The following is a 14,346-nucleotide window of genomic DNA, read 5'->3' on the forward strand; positions in this document are numbered from 1 at the left end:
CATTTGTAGACTTAGAGAAAGCTTTTGACAGTGTTGACTGGAATACTCTCTTTCAAATTGTAAAGATGGCAGGGGTAAAATACAGGGAGAGTAAGGCTATTTACAATTTGTACAGAAACCAGATGGCAGTTATAAGAGTCAAGGGACATGAAAGGGAAGCAGAGGTTGGGAAGGGAGTGAGACATGGTTCTAGCCTCTCCCCAATGTTATTCAATCTGTATATTGAGCAAGCAGTGCAGGAAACAAAAGAAAAGTTCGTAGTAGGTATTAAAATCCATGGAGAAGAAATAAAAACTTTGAGGTTCATCAATGACATTGTAATTCTGTCAGAGACAGCAAAGGACTTGGAAGAGCAGTTGAATGGAATGAACAGTGTCTTGAAAGGAGGATATAAGGTGAACATCAACAAAAGAAAAACGAGGGTAATGGAATGTAGTCGAATTAAGACGGGTGATGCTGAGGGAATTAGATTAGGAAATGAGACACATACAGTAGTAAAGGAGTTTTGCTATTTGGGGGGGCAAAATAACTGATGATGGTCGAAGTAGAGAAGATATAAAATGTAGACTGGCAATGGCAAGGAAAGCGTTCCTGAAGGAGAGAAATTTGTTAACATCGAGTATAGATTTAAGTGTCAGGAAGTCGTTTCTGAAAGTATTTGTATGGAGTGTAGCCATGTATGGTAGTGAAACATGGCTGATAAATAGTTTGGACGAGAAGAGAATAGAAGCTTTTGAAATGTGGTGCTACAGAAGAATGCTGAAGATTAGATGGGTAGATCACATAACTAATGAGGAGGTATTGAATAGAATTGGGTAGAAGAGGAGTTTGTGGCACAACTTGACAAAAAGAAGGGACCGGCTGGTAGGACATGTTCTGAGGCATCAAGGGATCACAAATTTATCATTGGAGGGCTGCGTGGATGGTAAAAATCATAGAGGGAGTCCAAGAGATGAATGCACTAAGCAGATTCAGAAGGATGTAGGATGCAGTAAGTACTGGTAGATGAAGAAGCTTGCACAGGATAGGGTAGCATGGAGAGCTGCATCAAACCAGTCTCAAGACTGAAGACCACAACAACAACAGTCACGCATGTTAATGCTGTATACCGTCGGTGGTACATCTGTTCCAGCTTTTTCTGTAAGTGAAAGAACTGGTATCTAGCAGCAGCTACTTGGACTTGCTGGTTATAGTATTGAGTTAATGCAGCAATTACTTGATAATAGACTAGTTCATCAGGAGATGTGGTTGGGAATAGTTTTTGTATTAACCTGAACACTGGAGACCCCACAGTCAAAAGGAAGTATTGTAGCTTTACAGTGCCCTGAACATGATGAACTTGACAATGTGCCTGGAACTCGGTCAGGTATTCAATCCATTCCTTAAATTGCTGGAACATTGGTGTACTTATTGGCAGCACTTGTTGAGCTTGATTGGTTGGTCGGTTGTACTGATTGGCAGCACTTGTTGAACTTGATTGGTTGGTCGGTTGTGGTTGTTTTTGCAGCTGATGCAGTTTTTGTAGTCAGTAGTTGTACCATTGTCAGTAAGGTAGGGATTTGTTGGTTCTGAAACTGAAAAACTTGTGTTAGATCCATCACATTGGCCGTTTGCAGCTGAGAATAGGGGCAGAGGTGGAGGAGGCAGGGAATTCATGGTTTACACAAATATGTTATATCAAAAAGCAAGCAAAGCCTCTGAAAAGAGAAATTTGATGTGGCTCCCCTCCTAGAATACATGCAAGAACATAACAACAAGTTAGCAAACTGAAACACTTGAACATGATCACCTCTGCAAGCTAAAACACAAGAGTAGCAAGCAAAATCTTTGGCCAAGTTGATTATTTTTTATCACCCCTGAATTATCCTCGTTCACCTCTGTAGAGTCTTGTACAGCAAGGAAACAATGGAGAGGATGTTGTTATGGGTGGCTGGTATCCTCTTTGTACAACAAAAATGCACATGTGGATTAATATGATTCTTTATTTACATGAACTGCAAACATTTACTTATCCAGAATAGAGTCAATGTTTTGTGGTACGAGCTCATCAGTGATAGTCCTCTTGTAGACTGATGTAATGTCAATATCGGTAATTTTGCTATTACAAACTTTAGTTTCTCGCCGTTAGTAAAGTTCAATTCTGGCTGAGGTAAACTAGTCCTGCTATAGTCACTTATATGGCCACTATGTACTGTTATAGTCTGGATGAACTAAACCTGCTCTGCAAGTAAACTGACAGACACCAGCCTGGGTGATTGAGTGAGGCCCTCTGGCCAGCAGCGGCATGGGTGCGTCTCTAGCCGCTCTCATGATACGCAGGCTTGTTCCAGCACCTACTAATCAATCTTTGCACTTCATCTTTGCTGACTGGTGTGCTGACGACAGCTTATGCCAGCACAATGTCTACCAACATAAACAAAAAATGCCAACTTTCTGCCAAACTGACCTAGACTCAGTTGGACATGCTTACTGCAGTCAAGCCTTGGTCTTCCTATACAATTTTTACACTCCACACTTTGCTCCATTACTGTTTTTTGATTTCTAGATACCTCGAGATCGAGATGTGTTTTGTGAAGCAGTTTCTTCTTTTAGTGAAGTTGTGCCATAAATTTCTTTCCCCCCTATTCAGTTTTGTACCACATTGTTTGTTATTTAGTCTATCCATCTAATCTTCAGCATCCTTCTGTAGCATCACCTTTCAAAAGCTTCAGTTCTGTTCTTGTATCTTCTCTTTATCATCTAAATTTCATTCCAAACAAACGTCTTCAAAACAGACAAACTCAGTGTACAGATTTAATAACATCAGAGATAAGCTAAAACACTCTACTCTCTCTCTGTCTCTCTCTCTCTGTGGCGCAGTGGTTAGCACACTGGACTCGCATTCGGGAGGACGATGGTTCAATCCCGTCTCCAGCCATCCTGATTTAGGTTTTCCGTGATTTACCTAAATCATTACAGGAAAATGCCGGAATGGTACCTTTGAAATGGCATGGCCGATTTCCTTCCCCATCCTTCCCTAACCCGAGCTTGCGCTCCGTCTCTAATGACCTCGTTGTCGACGGGATGTTAAACACTAACCTCCTCCTCCTCTCTCTCTCTCTCTCTCTCTCTCTCTCTCTCTCTCTCTCTCTCTCTTCCCTCTCTCTCTCCCTCCCCCTCCATCCCTCCCCCATTCTCTCTCTCCCTCCCTCCCTTCTTAACTACTGCTTTCCTTTCAAGCTCCTTGATTCTTATAACTGCTGTCTAATTTCTTCACATTTTGTTCCCTGTATTTTATTCCTACTACATTTTGAGTTTCATAAAGTGTAATCCAGTCAACAGTGTCAAAAGCTATCTCTAAATCTACAAATGTTATGAACCTAGGCTTGCCTTGCTTCAGTCTAAGATAAGTCATAGTGTCAGAATTCCTATATTTCTCTAGAACCCAAAATGATCTTCCCTGAGAGCAACCTTACCAGTTTTTCCATTCTTCTTAAATAATATGTCGTTTTTTTTGCAACACTTAGTAAATTGATAGTCTGTAATATGTATGCACTAGCCTCCCCCCCTGTACTTCTGTTAACCTGTTCTTCCATTTCCTACATCATCTCAGATCCTTTCAGTTTAACTGGGTCTCTAAATTTTGGTAATTTGTGCTATATTATTAGTTTAACTCTTAACATCACAGGTGTGGACTCAAAGACCACTATCATTCATTGTTACACTTTGCTAATGCATGAGGGTGGGGTAGGAGGTTACAGCATCGTCTAGTTATTCTTTCATGAACCTGCCATGGGTTCCTTTGTCAGTAGCTGCTTGAACATGATGTGGACTGATACCATTACTGCTCCTTTCATGCCAGTGGTCTCTGAGACTGCACGTGGGACTTTGCGTTATGGATTTAGTAGCCAGATCGTTGTCTACTTTTTGCACTACAGACTCTGACTTTGAGGATACTCTTTTAAAATGATTTGAGGACAGGGTAGGAAGTGATGTTGGATCAGATGGTGGCAACGAAATTGAATGTGAAAATATTCTGAATCAGAACAGTGTGAATGAGAAGAAGAATTTGTTTTCCCACCTGTGAATTCCTTGAATGTAACAAACGATCATGTCACCTGTGAATTCCTTGAATGAAACAAGTGATCAAAGTGATGAAGACAGAATATAGAGACTAAATCTGTAACTAAGATTCTACTAGAAATATATTTGGTTGAAACAAATATTGCTGGTCATCGAAGCCTCTTCTCTAGTGTTCTTGTATATGGCAGTGTAACACCATTCATTTGCCAACAGTGTAACCTCCTGCTCAAATAGGTAATAATCTATATCCTCAAACTATTTGGAACTGGTTTATGTGTGTTGATAATTTGAGTTTCATGTTGAAATGAACTAATGTAAAAATAAAAAATGAAAGCCAGAAAACTATCCAAATGTTTTGTATGAAGCTGATTTATGTGAACTAAAAGCATTTTTTGGTTTACTATTTTATTCAGCTATTTTCAAATCCAGCAGAGACAAGTACAAATCATTTGATGCCACAGATGGTACTTGACGTGGGACCCAAAAACTGGTTTGGTGTACTTTTAACATGCTTGAGATTCAGTCACCCGGTAACCTATTTTGAACACAAGCAAAATGATCCTTTAGCTCCAATGTCAGACAACAGAATGTTCATGTAGCAATGAAATGCTGTTACTGTTTCATTCTAAATGCGGCTTCAAAATGTATATTATGAACAAAGTTTGTATGTATGGTTCAAAAGTCATGTGCTTTACTGACGCTCACACTGGTAATTTGTTTAATGCATATGCTTACACTTGAATGTATTCAGACGGAAAAAAATATAAATTCAGTAGGAAAAAGTTTGAAAAACTAATTCAGGTTGTGATTAGACTAGCTACATCAATTAAACAGACTGATCATAATATTACCACAGATGGTTGGCTTAACTCAGAGTTAGCAACATGTCACAAATAAAGAGGGCTAATACACAGGGAAAAAAAGAAATTCCAAAATAATTCTTATATGTGAGAAGCAAGGAAGTTGGTTCTCCAGCGAATGCATTAGTCTAGTTTCATTTATACTGAAAAAGCATAGGGTCATGATTCTCATTTGATCTATGCACCATGATGAACATAATGATGGTAATACAGGTAAACCAGAAATAATTTCATACTGTAATCACACTAAAGGTGGTGTTGATGCCCTAGGTGAGAACTATGCCAAGTATTGAACTGCGTGATATACCTATTGGTGTCTAATGGCATTGTTTTTCTGCAGATTGGACGTAAGTGGGATGAATGTGTTTATTTTTCACAGTTCCTACAAAGACAGTATCCAAATCTTCCCCTTTAATTTTTCTGTAGTAGCTTACAAACACATTGGTGTCATCACAGATGGAAAAGCGAGTCAACAACACTTACATACCCTGTGGATGTTGTGCATCCATTTACTGTGTTTTGGTATAGCAGAACCGAGAGCAGAAGTCATTGTAGAACAACTAGAAAGATGTGAAACATGTTCCCTCTGTGACCCAGTGAAGAAGAGGAAGATGTCTTATGTTTCCCAATATTGCAAGAAGCCAAACTGCCTTGAGTTCTCTACAGAAAGCTGCAGTGAGTGCAAAGAAAACTTCTGAGAAGGAAATTGAAAACCTAAAAAGTATTAATATATCAACGAAAATGATCAGTTCTTGAAAACACAATGTAAGTGCATAGATAAATATACTCGCCCAATGACGGAGAACACATGTATAAAAGGTATTATAATTTGCAAGCTTTCGGAGCCAGTGGCTCTTCCTTCTGGCAGCATGATTGAAGGGAAAACAGAGGGGTGAAGGAAAATGACAGGTGACATTTATGGAAAGGGGCAGAGTTTAGGAAGTTTGTGGAGAAGCCAAGGTCAGGGGGATTTACCAGATGGGATGAGAAGGACTGCACCAGACAAGATTTGAAAACATGAGAGCTTAAAGGTGAAAGTTATGATAGTATGCAAGACAGATTTTACTGCTAAAACATTGTACATGAATTAATGAGAGCTAAAAGATAAGCGTGTTTTATGTGATAGATATGGGAGGGAAAGATATAGAAACCTAAAGAGGTCTGAAAAAAAAGGAGATTTATGAGAAGAAATGCTAAGACTGAAGAAATTAATGTAAATTACACACTTCTGTTCACGTTAAACCTACTAACATAGAACAGTACATACATTCTCACAGTTGCCATCCTTTCTGTCAAATGTTCCCTCTCATACAGCCTTGGTATTTAAGGTAAACACATATGTTCACAAGGCAGACTCTTTACAGCAATACACCACCATTCTCTTGTCAACCTTAAATGGATGTAATTATCTCACCAGCCTACTTCAAAAGAAATTTCCCAGGCCATCGCATGCAGTCCTGGTACAGCTGATCCATCCTTGTCACTCAATACTGTACCGGTGTTGAATGTATTAATCAGCTGCTTTGACAAGACTATGATTTCCTAAAATCATGCCCTGAAATGAGGATAATTCTGTCCAAGATTTTGCCCCCCCCCCCCTCCCTACATCTAGAATATCTTTTGTCACCCTCCCAATCTCCACAATATCCTTGTCAGATCATATGCTCCTCTGCACCCGTCTCCTCACCCTATGACTCTTACTCATGCGACTGTCCCCACTGCAAGTTTTGCCATATCCTCCTTCCTACCATCACCTATACCAGACCTGTAACTGGCAAAACATATACTGTCAAAGGGAGAGCCACCTGTGAAACAACACAGGTCATATACCAGCTGTTATGTAAACACTGTTCAGCCTTCTACATCCCGCACGATACCACTAAGTTATCAGCTATGATGAATGGGCATAGGCAGAGCATGTGTTCTGGCAGCACACAATATTATGTTGCACAGCATGCCACCCACCTGGTCTTAGTTTATGTTAATTTCTTTGGCCTCAGCATTTCTTCTCAGTAACTATTTCTTTCTTCACTTCCTTTTAGTTTCCTACATCTTCCACTTTCTGACATGTCTATCTTTCTCTTTCTCTCTTCCACGTCTATCACATACAATATATTTAGCTTTTCGTTCTTAGTAATCTGTTTATGATTTTTAGCAATAATCTCTGTCTTGCATGTTACCATATTTTCCACCTTTAAGCTCCCAGGTTTTCAAATTTCATCCGGTGGAGTCCCCAACAATCAATCTTTCCTACTCATCCTGTCCAGTAAGGCTTCCCCAACCTGAGTCCTTTCCTTCAACCCGTCTGACAGAAAAAGGAGTCACTCCCTGCGAAAGCTTGTGAATTGTAATATCTTTCATATGTATGTTCTCTTGCCACCACTTGGTGAATAGATTTTTTATCTATACCATTAACTTTATAAAATGTACTAGTGTAATTTTTATTTTTCAAAATGTTTTGTGAGAGTTTCTTGTGTTTTTGTGTAATAAACAATAAAGATGTAGCAAAAAGTAAAAGTTAGAGTGCAGGGTTATGTTTTTATAGTTTTAACATTATTATTTAATGTTATGTTAATTTTGTGCAGTTTTCTATTGACATGCGTTTTTTCCCCCACATAAACTTTTAAATTTATTTGAATATATTTTTGTGTGGTATAAGCATACCTTTTTACATAAAGAACTGAATTGTTTAGATAAATGCTACATTTATGGGTATGGTGGTCATACCACACCTGGTACAGTGTGTGACAAAAAAATGAGTTGGGAAGCTAAGGGTTCATTTATAATTTCTAGTGTTTGCCTCATCCTGCCTCTCTCTTATTTCTCTGCACCCTCAAACATTTTCCACATTCTGTGTTTTTGTTTTTATTTCTTTTTTTCCCTTTTTTTCTTTTGTTGCACTTATTTTTGTTTGTCATACTGCTTGCCTATAACTCAGTATTACTAGTTCGTAATTTGAGTACTAATCTTTAGGGAACTGTTATTTCAATGTTGTACACTACATGCTCTGACTCTCCTGATATGATATTTGGAGTGACTCATTTTTCTGTTCAGTGTTGGTATATCATTCCTGCACATGTTAATGTTTTTTGAGAGGCTTTCTCCTCTGGAATGAGTGTTCAGATATTTGCATTTTCATTGGTATCAACTCTAATACTTAAGTAGACACCTCTCTTCTACCTGTTGTTCTGTTCCTGTGTCTGTACACTCTCCAAATGTTTCATTACTGCATTTATATGCATCACTCCCACAACAGGGGAACTTGTGATATCAGGAGCATTTCATTTAGAATATTTGGGAGAGGCACTAGCATAACTCATTTTGTTTTGAATATGTATTATGTATTCTTGTCTTACAATGTTCTGTGTCTTTGATGGTCTTCTCAATTTAGATCTTCAGAACAAAGAGTATACCTAATTTAAATAAGAGAGCATGGAAACAGGTGTAGAACTCAAAACAGCAGTCCATGATGGATGACATGGGATAATAAGATGAATCACAATCACATGGCAATGTGAATATAATAACGGGAAGTCCTGGGAGGAATACAAATAATAGAAGAAGTAAAGGTAACAATTCGCCATGCAGTTGAGGCATTAGGAGATCAATAGGTATATAAACAAGACTAGACACATTGATAAGCTTATGGATGACAATGGTCTATTTCAGAGCTAACTAAAACCGTGCATGCCTGCAACCTCCCCCCCCCCCACCCCCCCCCCACCCCCACACACACACACAAATGACTACATTGTCCAGGATGACTACATTCTACACTGTCCCAACACTCCAGGGCCACCTATGAAAGCAGTCATTTCAAATACCAGCTTTGCTGTAACTTATGCACAGCGTGTGTTTGTTAACAGCCATCATCTATCCATCCACTTGTGCACTCTGTGTGTGTGTGTGTGTGTGTGTTTTTTAACAACCACCAATCATCTCTCCATTTGAGTGAATGGCCACTGCGAAATTGTGGCTGAGGGCAGAGTTGACGAGTTGACAACCCACTGGTGCATGCTGCTGAGCACAACATGTTTGATTTCAATGGCTACTTAACAGCCCATGCCATCTGGATCCTTCTCCCCAACACTGGATCTCTGCATTACAGAGGTGGAAACTGTCAACCCCACAGTCCCCCTAGCCTCTATCTGTGCTAGCTTCTGTGTTAACATCCATCTCCACCACCCCAGGGTCCGTATCCCTCACTTCGCTCTTTATACACTCACATCCACCTCTCCCTTTGTCTCTTCCTCTGTTCCCCCCCCCTCTTACCCCCTTACCCCCTTATCACTTCAGCGCCCTCCACTCTCTCTCTCTCTCTCTCTCTCTCTCTCTCTCTCCCTCTCCTCCCCCTCCCCCTCGCCCCTCCCCACTGCCCCCCTTCTCTCTCTCTCTCTCTCTCTCTCTCTCTCTCTCTCTCTCTGTGTGTGTGTGTGTGTGTGTGTGTGTGTGTGTGTGTGTGTGGTAACCATTACTGCTTGCATGAGTTTGAAAGTGTGAAACAGAAAGCCTATCACATTATTCTTTCTTTATCTCTCAGCATCTATTGTATGATGATTAGTATTTGCACTGATCTGCTTCTTATTTTAAAATAGCTGCAAACTGTTTAACTGCACACAACACACATATTGGCTATAATTACAACTGCAAATTTTATTTCAAGAATGGCAAATAAATCTTAGGCTTATGAAGCTTAAGATAAAAGACCTGTAATCAGATATTTTTATATACTTTATCCTCAAATTTACATTGTCTGATTATTATTATTATTATTATTATTATTATTATTATATTGTAATCTTTTATGAAATCCCTTTAAATTCTAAGTAGCATTCATTACAGGTCATATCTGGTCAGTTTCTGGCCGACAAGAAAGTTACTACTTATGTAGTAGTGGAAATGTATGGTCTGCCAACAGATACAATCAGGGATGAGTTCAGAACGTCCAAGGTTACAGGAAATGGCCTGAATCCAGTATACAATGCAGAACCATTCCTGTTCAAAAAGGTAAGGTCCTTTTAAAATATGTGGTTTCCATGCCTGATAAATTGCATTATTTCATTGTTGTGAATCCAAATAATAGCATAAGATTCAAGAAGCCCTTGGAAATTTCAGTGTTGTAGCAATTATTTGATACGTTCACAGATGAAATATCACTCCATATTGAAACAAGAACAGCAGAGAAAGGCAAAGGAAAATGATGTTCAAGAAATGAATTTCTTAACAGAAAGCTACATTACAGTTCATGACAAATACTAATGAAAGAGTCTTCTACCTACCTGAAACAGTAATCATTAAGAACACAATGAATATTAAATTTGAAAATGATCAATTTAATCACAATGTATTTCCAATTTATGGATATAATTAGAAGGATTTTTTGACAATTTCCCATTTCTATATCTACAAGCATATTCTGCAAACCATTGTGAGGTGCATGGCAGAAGATACATCCCTTTGTACCACATATTAAAGTTTTGTCCCTTTCCATTTGTGTTTGCAGCACAGGTCGAATAACTGCTTAAATGGCTCTATGTCTGCTGTAATTAGTCTAATCTTGTCTTAGTAGCCCCAGTGAAAGCAATTGTAGGGGGCTGTATTGTATTCCAATATTCTTCACTTGGTACTGGTTCTGGAAACTCTGTAAGTAGGCTTTCACAGTGTTAATTAAGTCTATTTTCAAGCTTCTGCCAGTTCAAATTTTTCAGTGTCCACATGATACTTTTCAGGGAGTGAACAAACCAGTCATGATGCCTCTCTTGGTATACACTGAGAGGTGACAAAAGTCGTGGGATACCTGTTAATACTGTGTTTGACCTGCTTTTGCCCAGTGTTGTGCAGCAGTGTGATGTGACGTGGGTTCAACAAGTCATTGGAAGACCCCTGGAGAATTACTGAGCCATGTTGCCTCTATAGCCATCTGTAATTGAGAAGGTGTTGCCAATGCAGGATTTTGTACATGAACTGACCTTTATGTTCCGTAAATATTCGATGGGATTCACGTCGGGTGCTCACATTGACGAATGTCTTCCAAACCAGTCATGAATAATTGTGGCCTGGTGACAAGGCACATTGCCATCCATAAAAATGCTGTCTTTGATTGGGAAAATTAATTCCATGAATGACCGCAAGTGGTCTCAAGGTAGCTGAACATAACCATTTCTAGTCAACAATTGGTTCAGTTGGTTCAGAGGACCATGTCCATTTCATGTGAAAGCAGACCATGTCACATGCCATTATGGAGCCACTACCAGTTGGCGCAATGCCTTGTAGACAATGTGGGTCCATGGCTTCATTGGGTCCGTGCCACACTTGGAACTTACCATTGCTTCTTACTAAGTGAAATTGGGACTCATCTGACCAGGTCATGGTTTTACAATCATCTATGTTCCAACCGATATGGTCACGAGTCCAGGAGAAGCACTGCAAGTGATATCATGCTGTAAGCTCTGCTCTCAGTCATTATGAAAAGACCATTAGCCACTGCATTGTCCATGTCTGAAATTTGGTATTCTCAGTGCACTCTTGGCTCTTTGGATCTCAGAATATTTAATTTCCTAACAGTTTCTGAAATTGAATGTTCTATGTGTCTAACTCTAACTAACATTCTATGGTCTTTTAATTCCTGCTGTGCAGCCATAATCACAATAGAAACTTTTTCGTATGAATCACCTGAGTACAAATGACAGCTCCATCAATGCATTGCTCTTTTATACCTTGTATATATGACATACCCATGACAAAACTCTACCATCTGGTGAGCAAGATGTATGAGACAGGTGAAACACCCTCTGACTTCAAGAATGATATAATAATTCCAAACCCAAAGAAAGCAGGTGGTGACAGGTCTGAAAATTACCAGACTATCAGTTTAATAAGTCATTACTGCAAAATACTAACATGAATTCTTTACAGACGAATGGAAAAACTGGTAGAAGCCAATGTCAGGGAAGATCAGTTTGGATTCCGTAGAAATGTTGGAACACCTGAGGCCATACTGACCTTACAACTCATCTTAGAAGATAGATTTAGGAAAGACAAACCTACATTTCTTCCATTTGTAGACTTAGAGAAAGCTTTTGACAATGTTGACTGGAATACTTTCTTTCAAATTCTGAAGGTGGCTGGGGTCAAATACAGGGAGCAAAAGGCTATTTACAATGTGAACAGAAACCAGATGGCAGTTATAAGAGTTGAGGGGCATGAAAGGGAAGCAGTGATTGGGAAGGGAGTGAGACAGGGTTGTAGCCTATCCCCGATGTTAGTTAATCTATATATTGAGCAAGCGGTAAAGGAAACAAAAGAAAAATTTGGTGTAGGAATTAAAATCCATAGAAGAAATAAAAACTTTGAGATTTGATAATGGCATTGTAATTCTGTGAGACAGCAAAGGACGTGGAAGAGCTGTTGAACAGAATGTACAGTGTCTTGAAAGGAGGATATAAGATGAACATCAACAAAAGGAAAACAAGGATAATGGAATGTAGTCGAATTAAATCAGGTGATGCTGAAGGAATTAGGTTAGGAAATGAGACACTTAAAGTAGTAAAGGAGTTTTGCTATTTGAAGAGCAAAATAACTGATGATGGCCGAACTAGAGAGGATATAAAATGTAGACTGGCTATGGCAAGCAAAGTTTTTCTGAAGAAGAGAAATTTGCTAACATTGAGTGTAGATTTAAGTGTCAGGCAGTCTTTTCTTAAAGTACGAGGGTTATTCCAAAAGTAAGGTCCGATCGGTCGCGAAATGGAAACGACTATGAAAATCCGATAAAGCTTTGCACAGATGTGTTGGGTAGTGTCTCTAGTATAACCCCAGTTAGCTTCACGTCGCTCTTCTCATTTCTGAGCTCGCAGTGAGTGCGTAAAGATGTCTAGAAAATAGTGTCTGCCGCCAAGTACGAGGGCCTGGTGAGAAATTTCGCCTGAAGCTATGCAGCCAACATTACATAACTGTCGTGCTGTTTCGTCTTCACGACAATTCTCAGCCGCATTCTGCAGGGGCAATGAAGATGCTCCTGCATCGTTTTCAAATGGAAATGTTAGATTACCCACAATACAGTCCGCAATTGTCTCCCCCTGAGTTTCATCTCTGGTCACATGAACCGCAGTCTTTGACGACAACATTTTGACACAGACAACGAGGTGTAGGCCAGTGTGGAGAATTGGCGGAAAGCACTGGCGGCTGCCTTCTATGATGAGGCTATTGAAAAGTTGGTACAACGGTATGACAAAAGTCTAAGTCGGAACGGCGACTACGTAGAGAAGTAGCTGAAAGGTGTAGCTAATTGTTACAAGTAAACCATTTCTGATGTTCACTGTGGTTTCAATTTGGCAATCAATCGGACCTTACTTTTGGAATAACCCTCGTATTTGTATGGAGTGTAACCATGTATGGTAGTGAAACATGAACAATGAATAGTTTAGACAAGAAGAGAATAGAAGCTTTTGAAATGTGGTGCTACAGAAGAATGCTGAAGATTATATGGGTAGATCACATAACTAATGAGGAGGTGTTGAATGGAATTGGGGAGGAGTTTGTGGCACAACTTGCCAAGAAGAAGGGACCAGTTGGTAGGACATGTTCTGAGGCATCAAGGGATCACAAATTTAGCATTGGAGGGCAGAGTGGAGGGTAAAAATCGTAGAGGGAGACCAAGAGATGAATACACCAAGCAGATTCAGAAGAATGTAGGCTGCAGTAGGTACTGGGAGATGAAGAAGCTTGCACAGGATAGAGTAGCATGGAGAGCTGCATCAAACCAGTCTCAGGACTGAAGACCACAACAACAACATCAACCCACTCTTTCAAATTCTGTAGGTGGCAGGGGTCAAATACAGGGAGCAAAAGGCTATTTACAAGTTGAACAGAAACCAGATGGCAGTTATAAGAGTCAAGGGGCATGAAAGGGAAGCAGTGGTTGGGAAGGGAGTGAGACAGGGTTGTAGCCTATCCCCGATGTTAGTTAATCTATATATTGAGCAAGCAGTAAAGGAAACAAAAGAAAAATTTGGTGTAGGAATTAAAATCCACAGAAGAAATAAAAACTTTGAGATTTGATAATGACATTGTAATTCTGTCAGAGACAGCAAAGGATTTGAAAGAGCAGTTGAACGGAATGGACAGTGTCTTGAAAGGAGGACATAAGATGCACATCAACAAAAGAAAAACGAGGATAATGGAATGTAGTCGAATTAAGTCAGGTGATGCTGAGGGAATTAGATTGGGAAATGAGACACTTAAAGTAGTAAAGGAGTTTTGCTATTTGGGGAGCAAATCAACTGATGATGGTCAAAGTAGAGAGGATATAAAATGTAGACTGGCAATGGCAAGCAAAGTGTTTCTGAAGAAGAGAAATTTGTTAACATGGAGTATAGATTTAAGTGTCAGGAAGTCGTTTCTGAAAGTATTTGTATGGAGTGTA

The 14,346-nt window shown here is 39.5% G+C and overlaps 1 protein-coding gene across 1 annotated transcript in view; it reads left to right on the plus strand.

Annotated features, from left to right (window-relative positions):
* LOC126094937 (1-phosphatidylinositol 4,5-bisphosphate phosphodiesterase-like) overlaps positions 1-14,346 on the plus strand; it is a 524,263-nt gene that overhangs the window by 380,334 nt on the left and 129,583 nt on the right. The window contains exon 16 of the mRNA XM_049909585.1: positions 9,765-9,929. Coding sequence (XP_049765542.1) covers positions 9,765-9,929 — 165 coding nt within the window. The remainder of the gene's footprint in view (positions 1-9,764; positions 9,930-14,346) is intronic.

The sequence above is a fragment of the Schistocerca cancellata genome, chromosome 8, assembly GCF_023864275.1.
Source record: "Schistocerca cancellata isolate TAMUIC-IGC-003103 chromosome 8, iqSchCanc2.1, whole genome shotgun sequence".
NCBI lineage: Eukaryota > Metazoa > Arthropoda > Insecta > Orthoptera > Acrididae > Schistocerca > Schistocerca cancellata.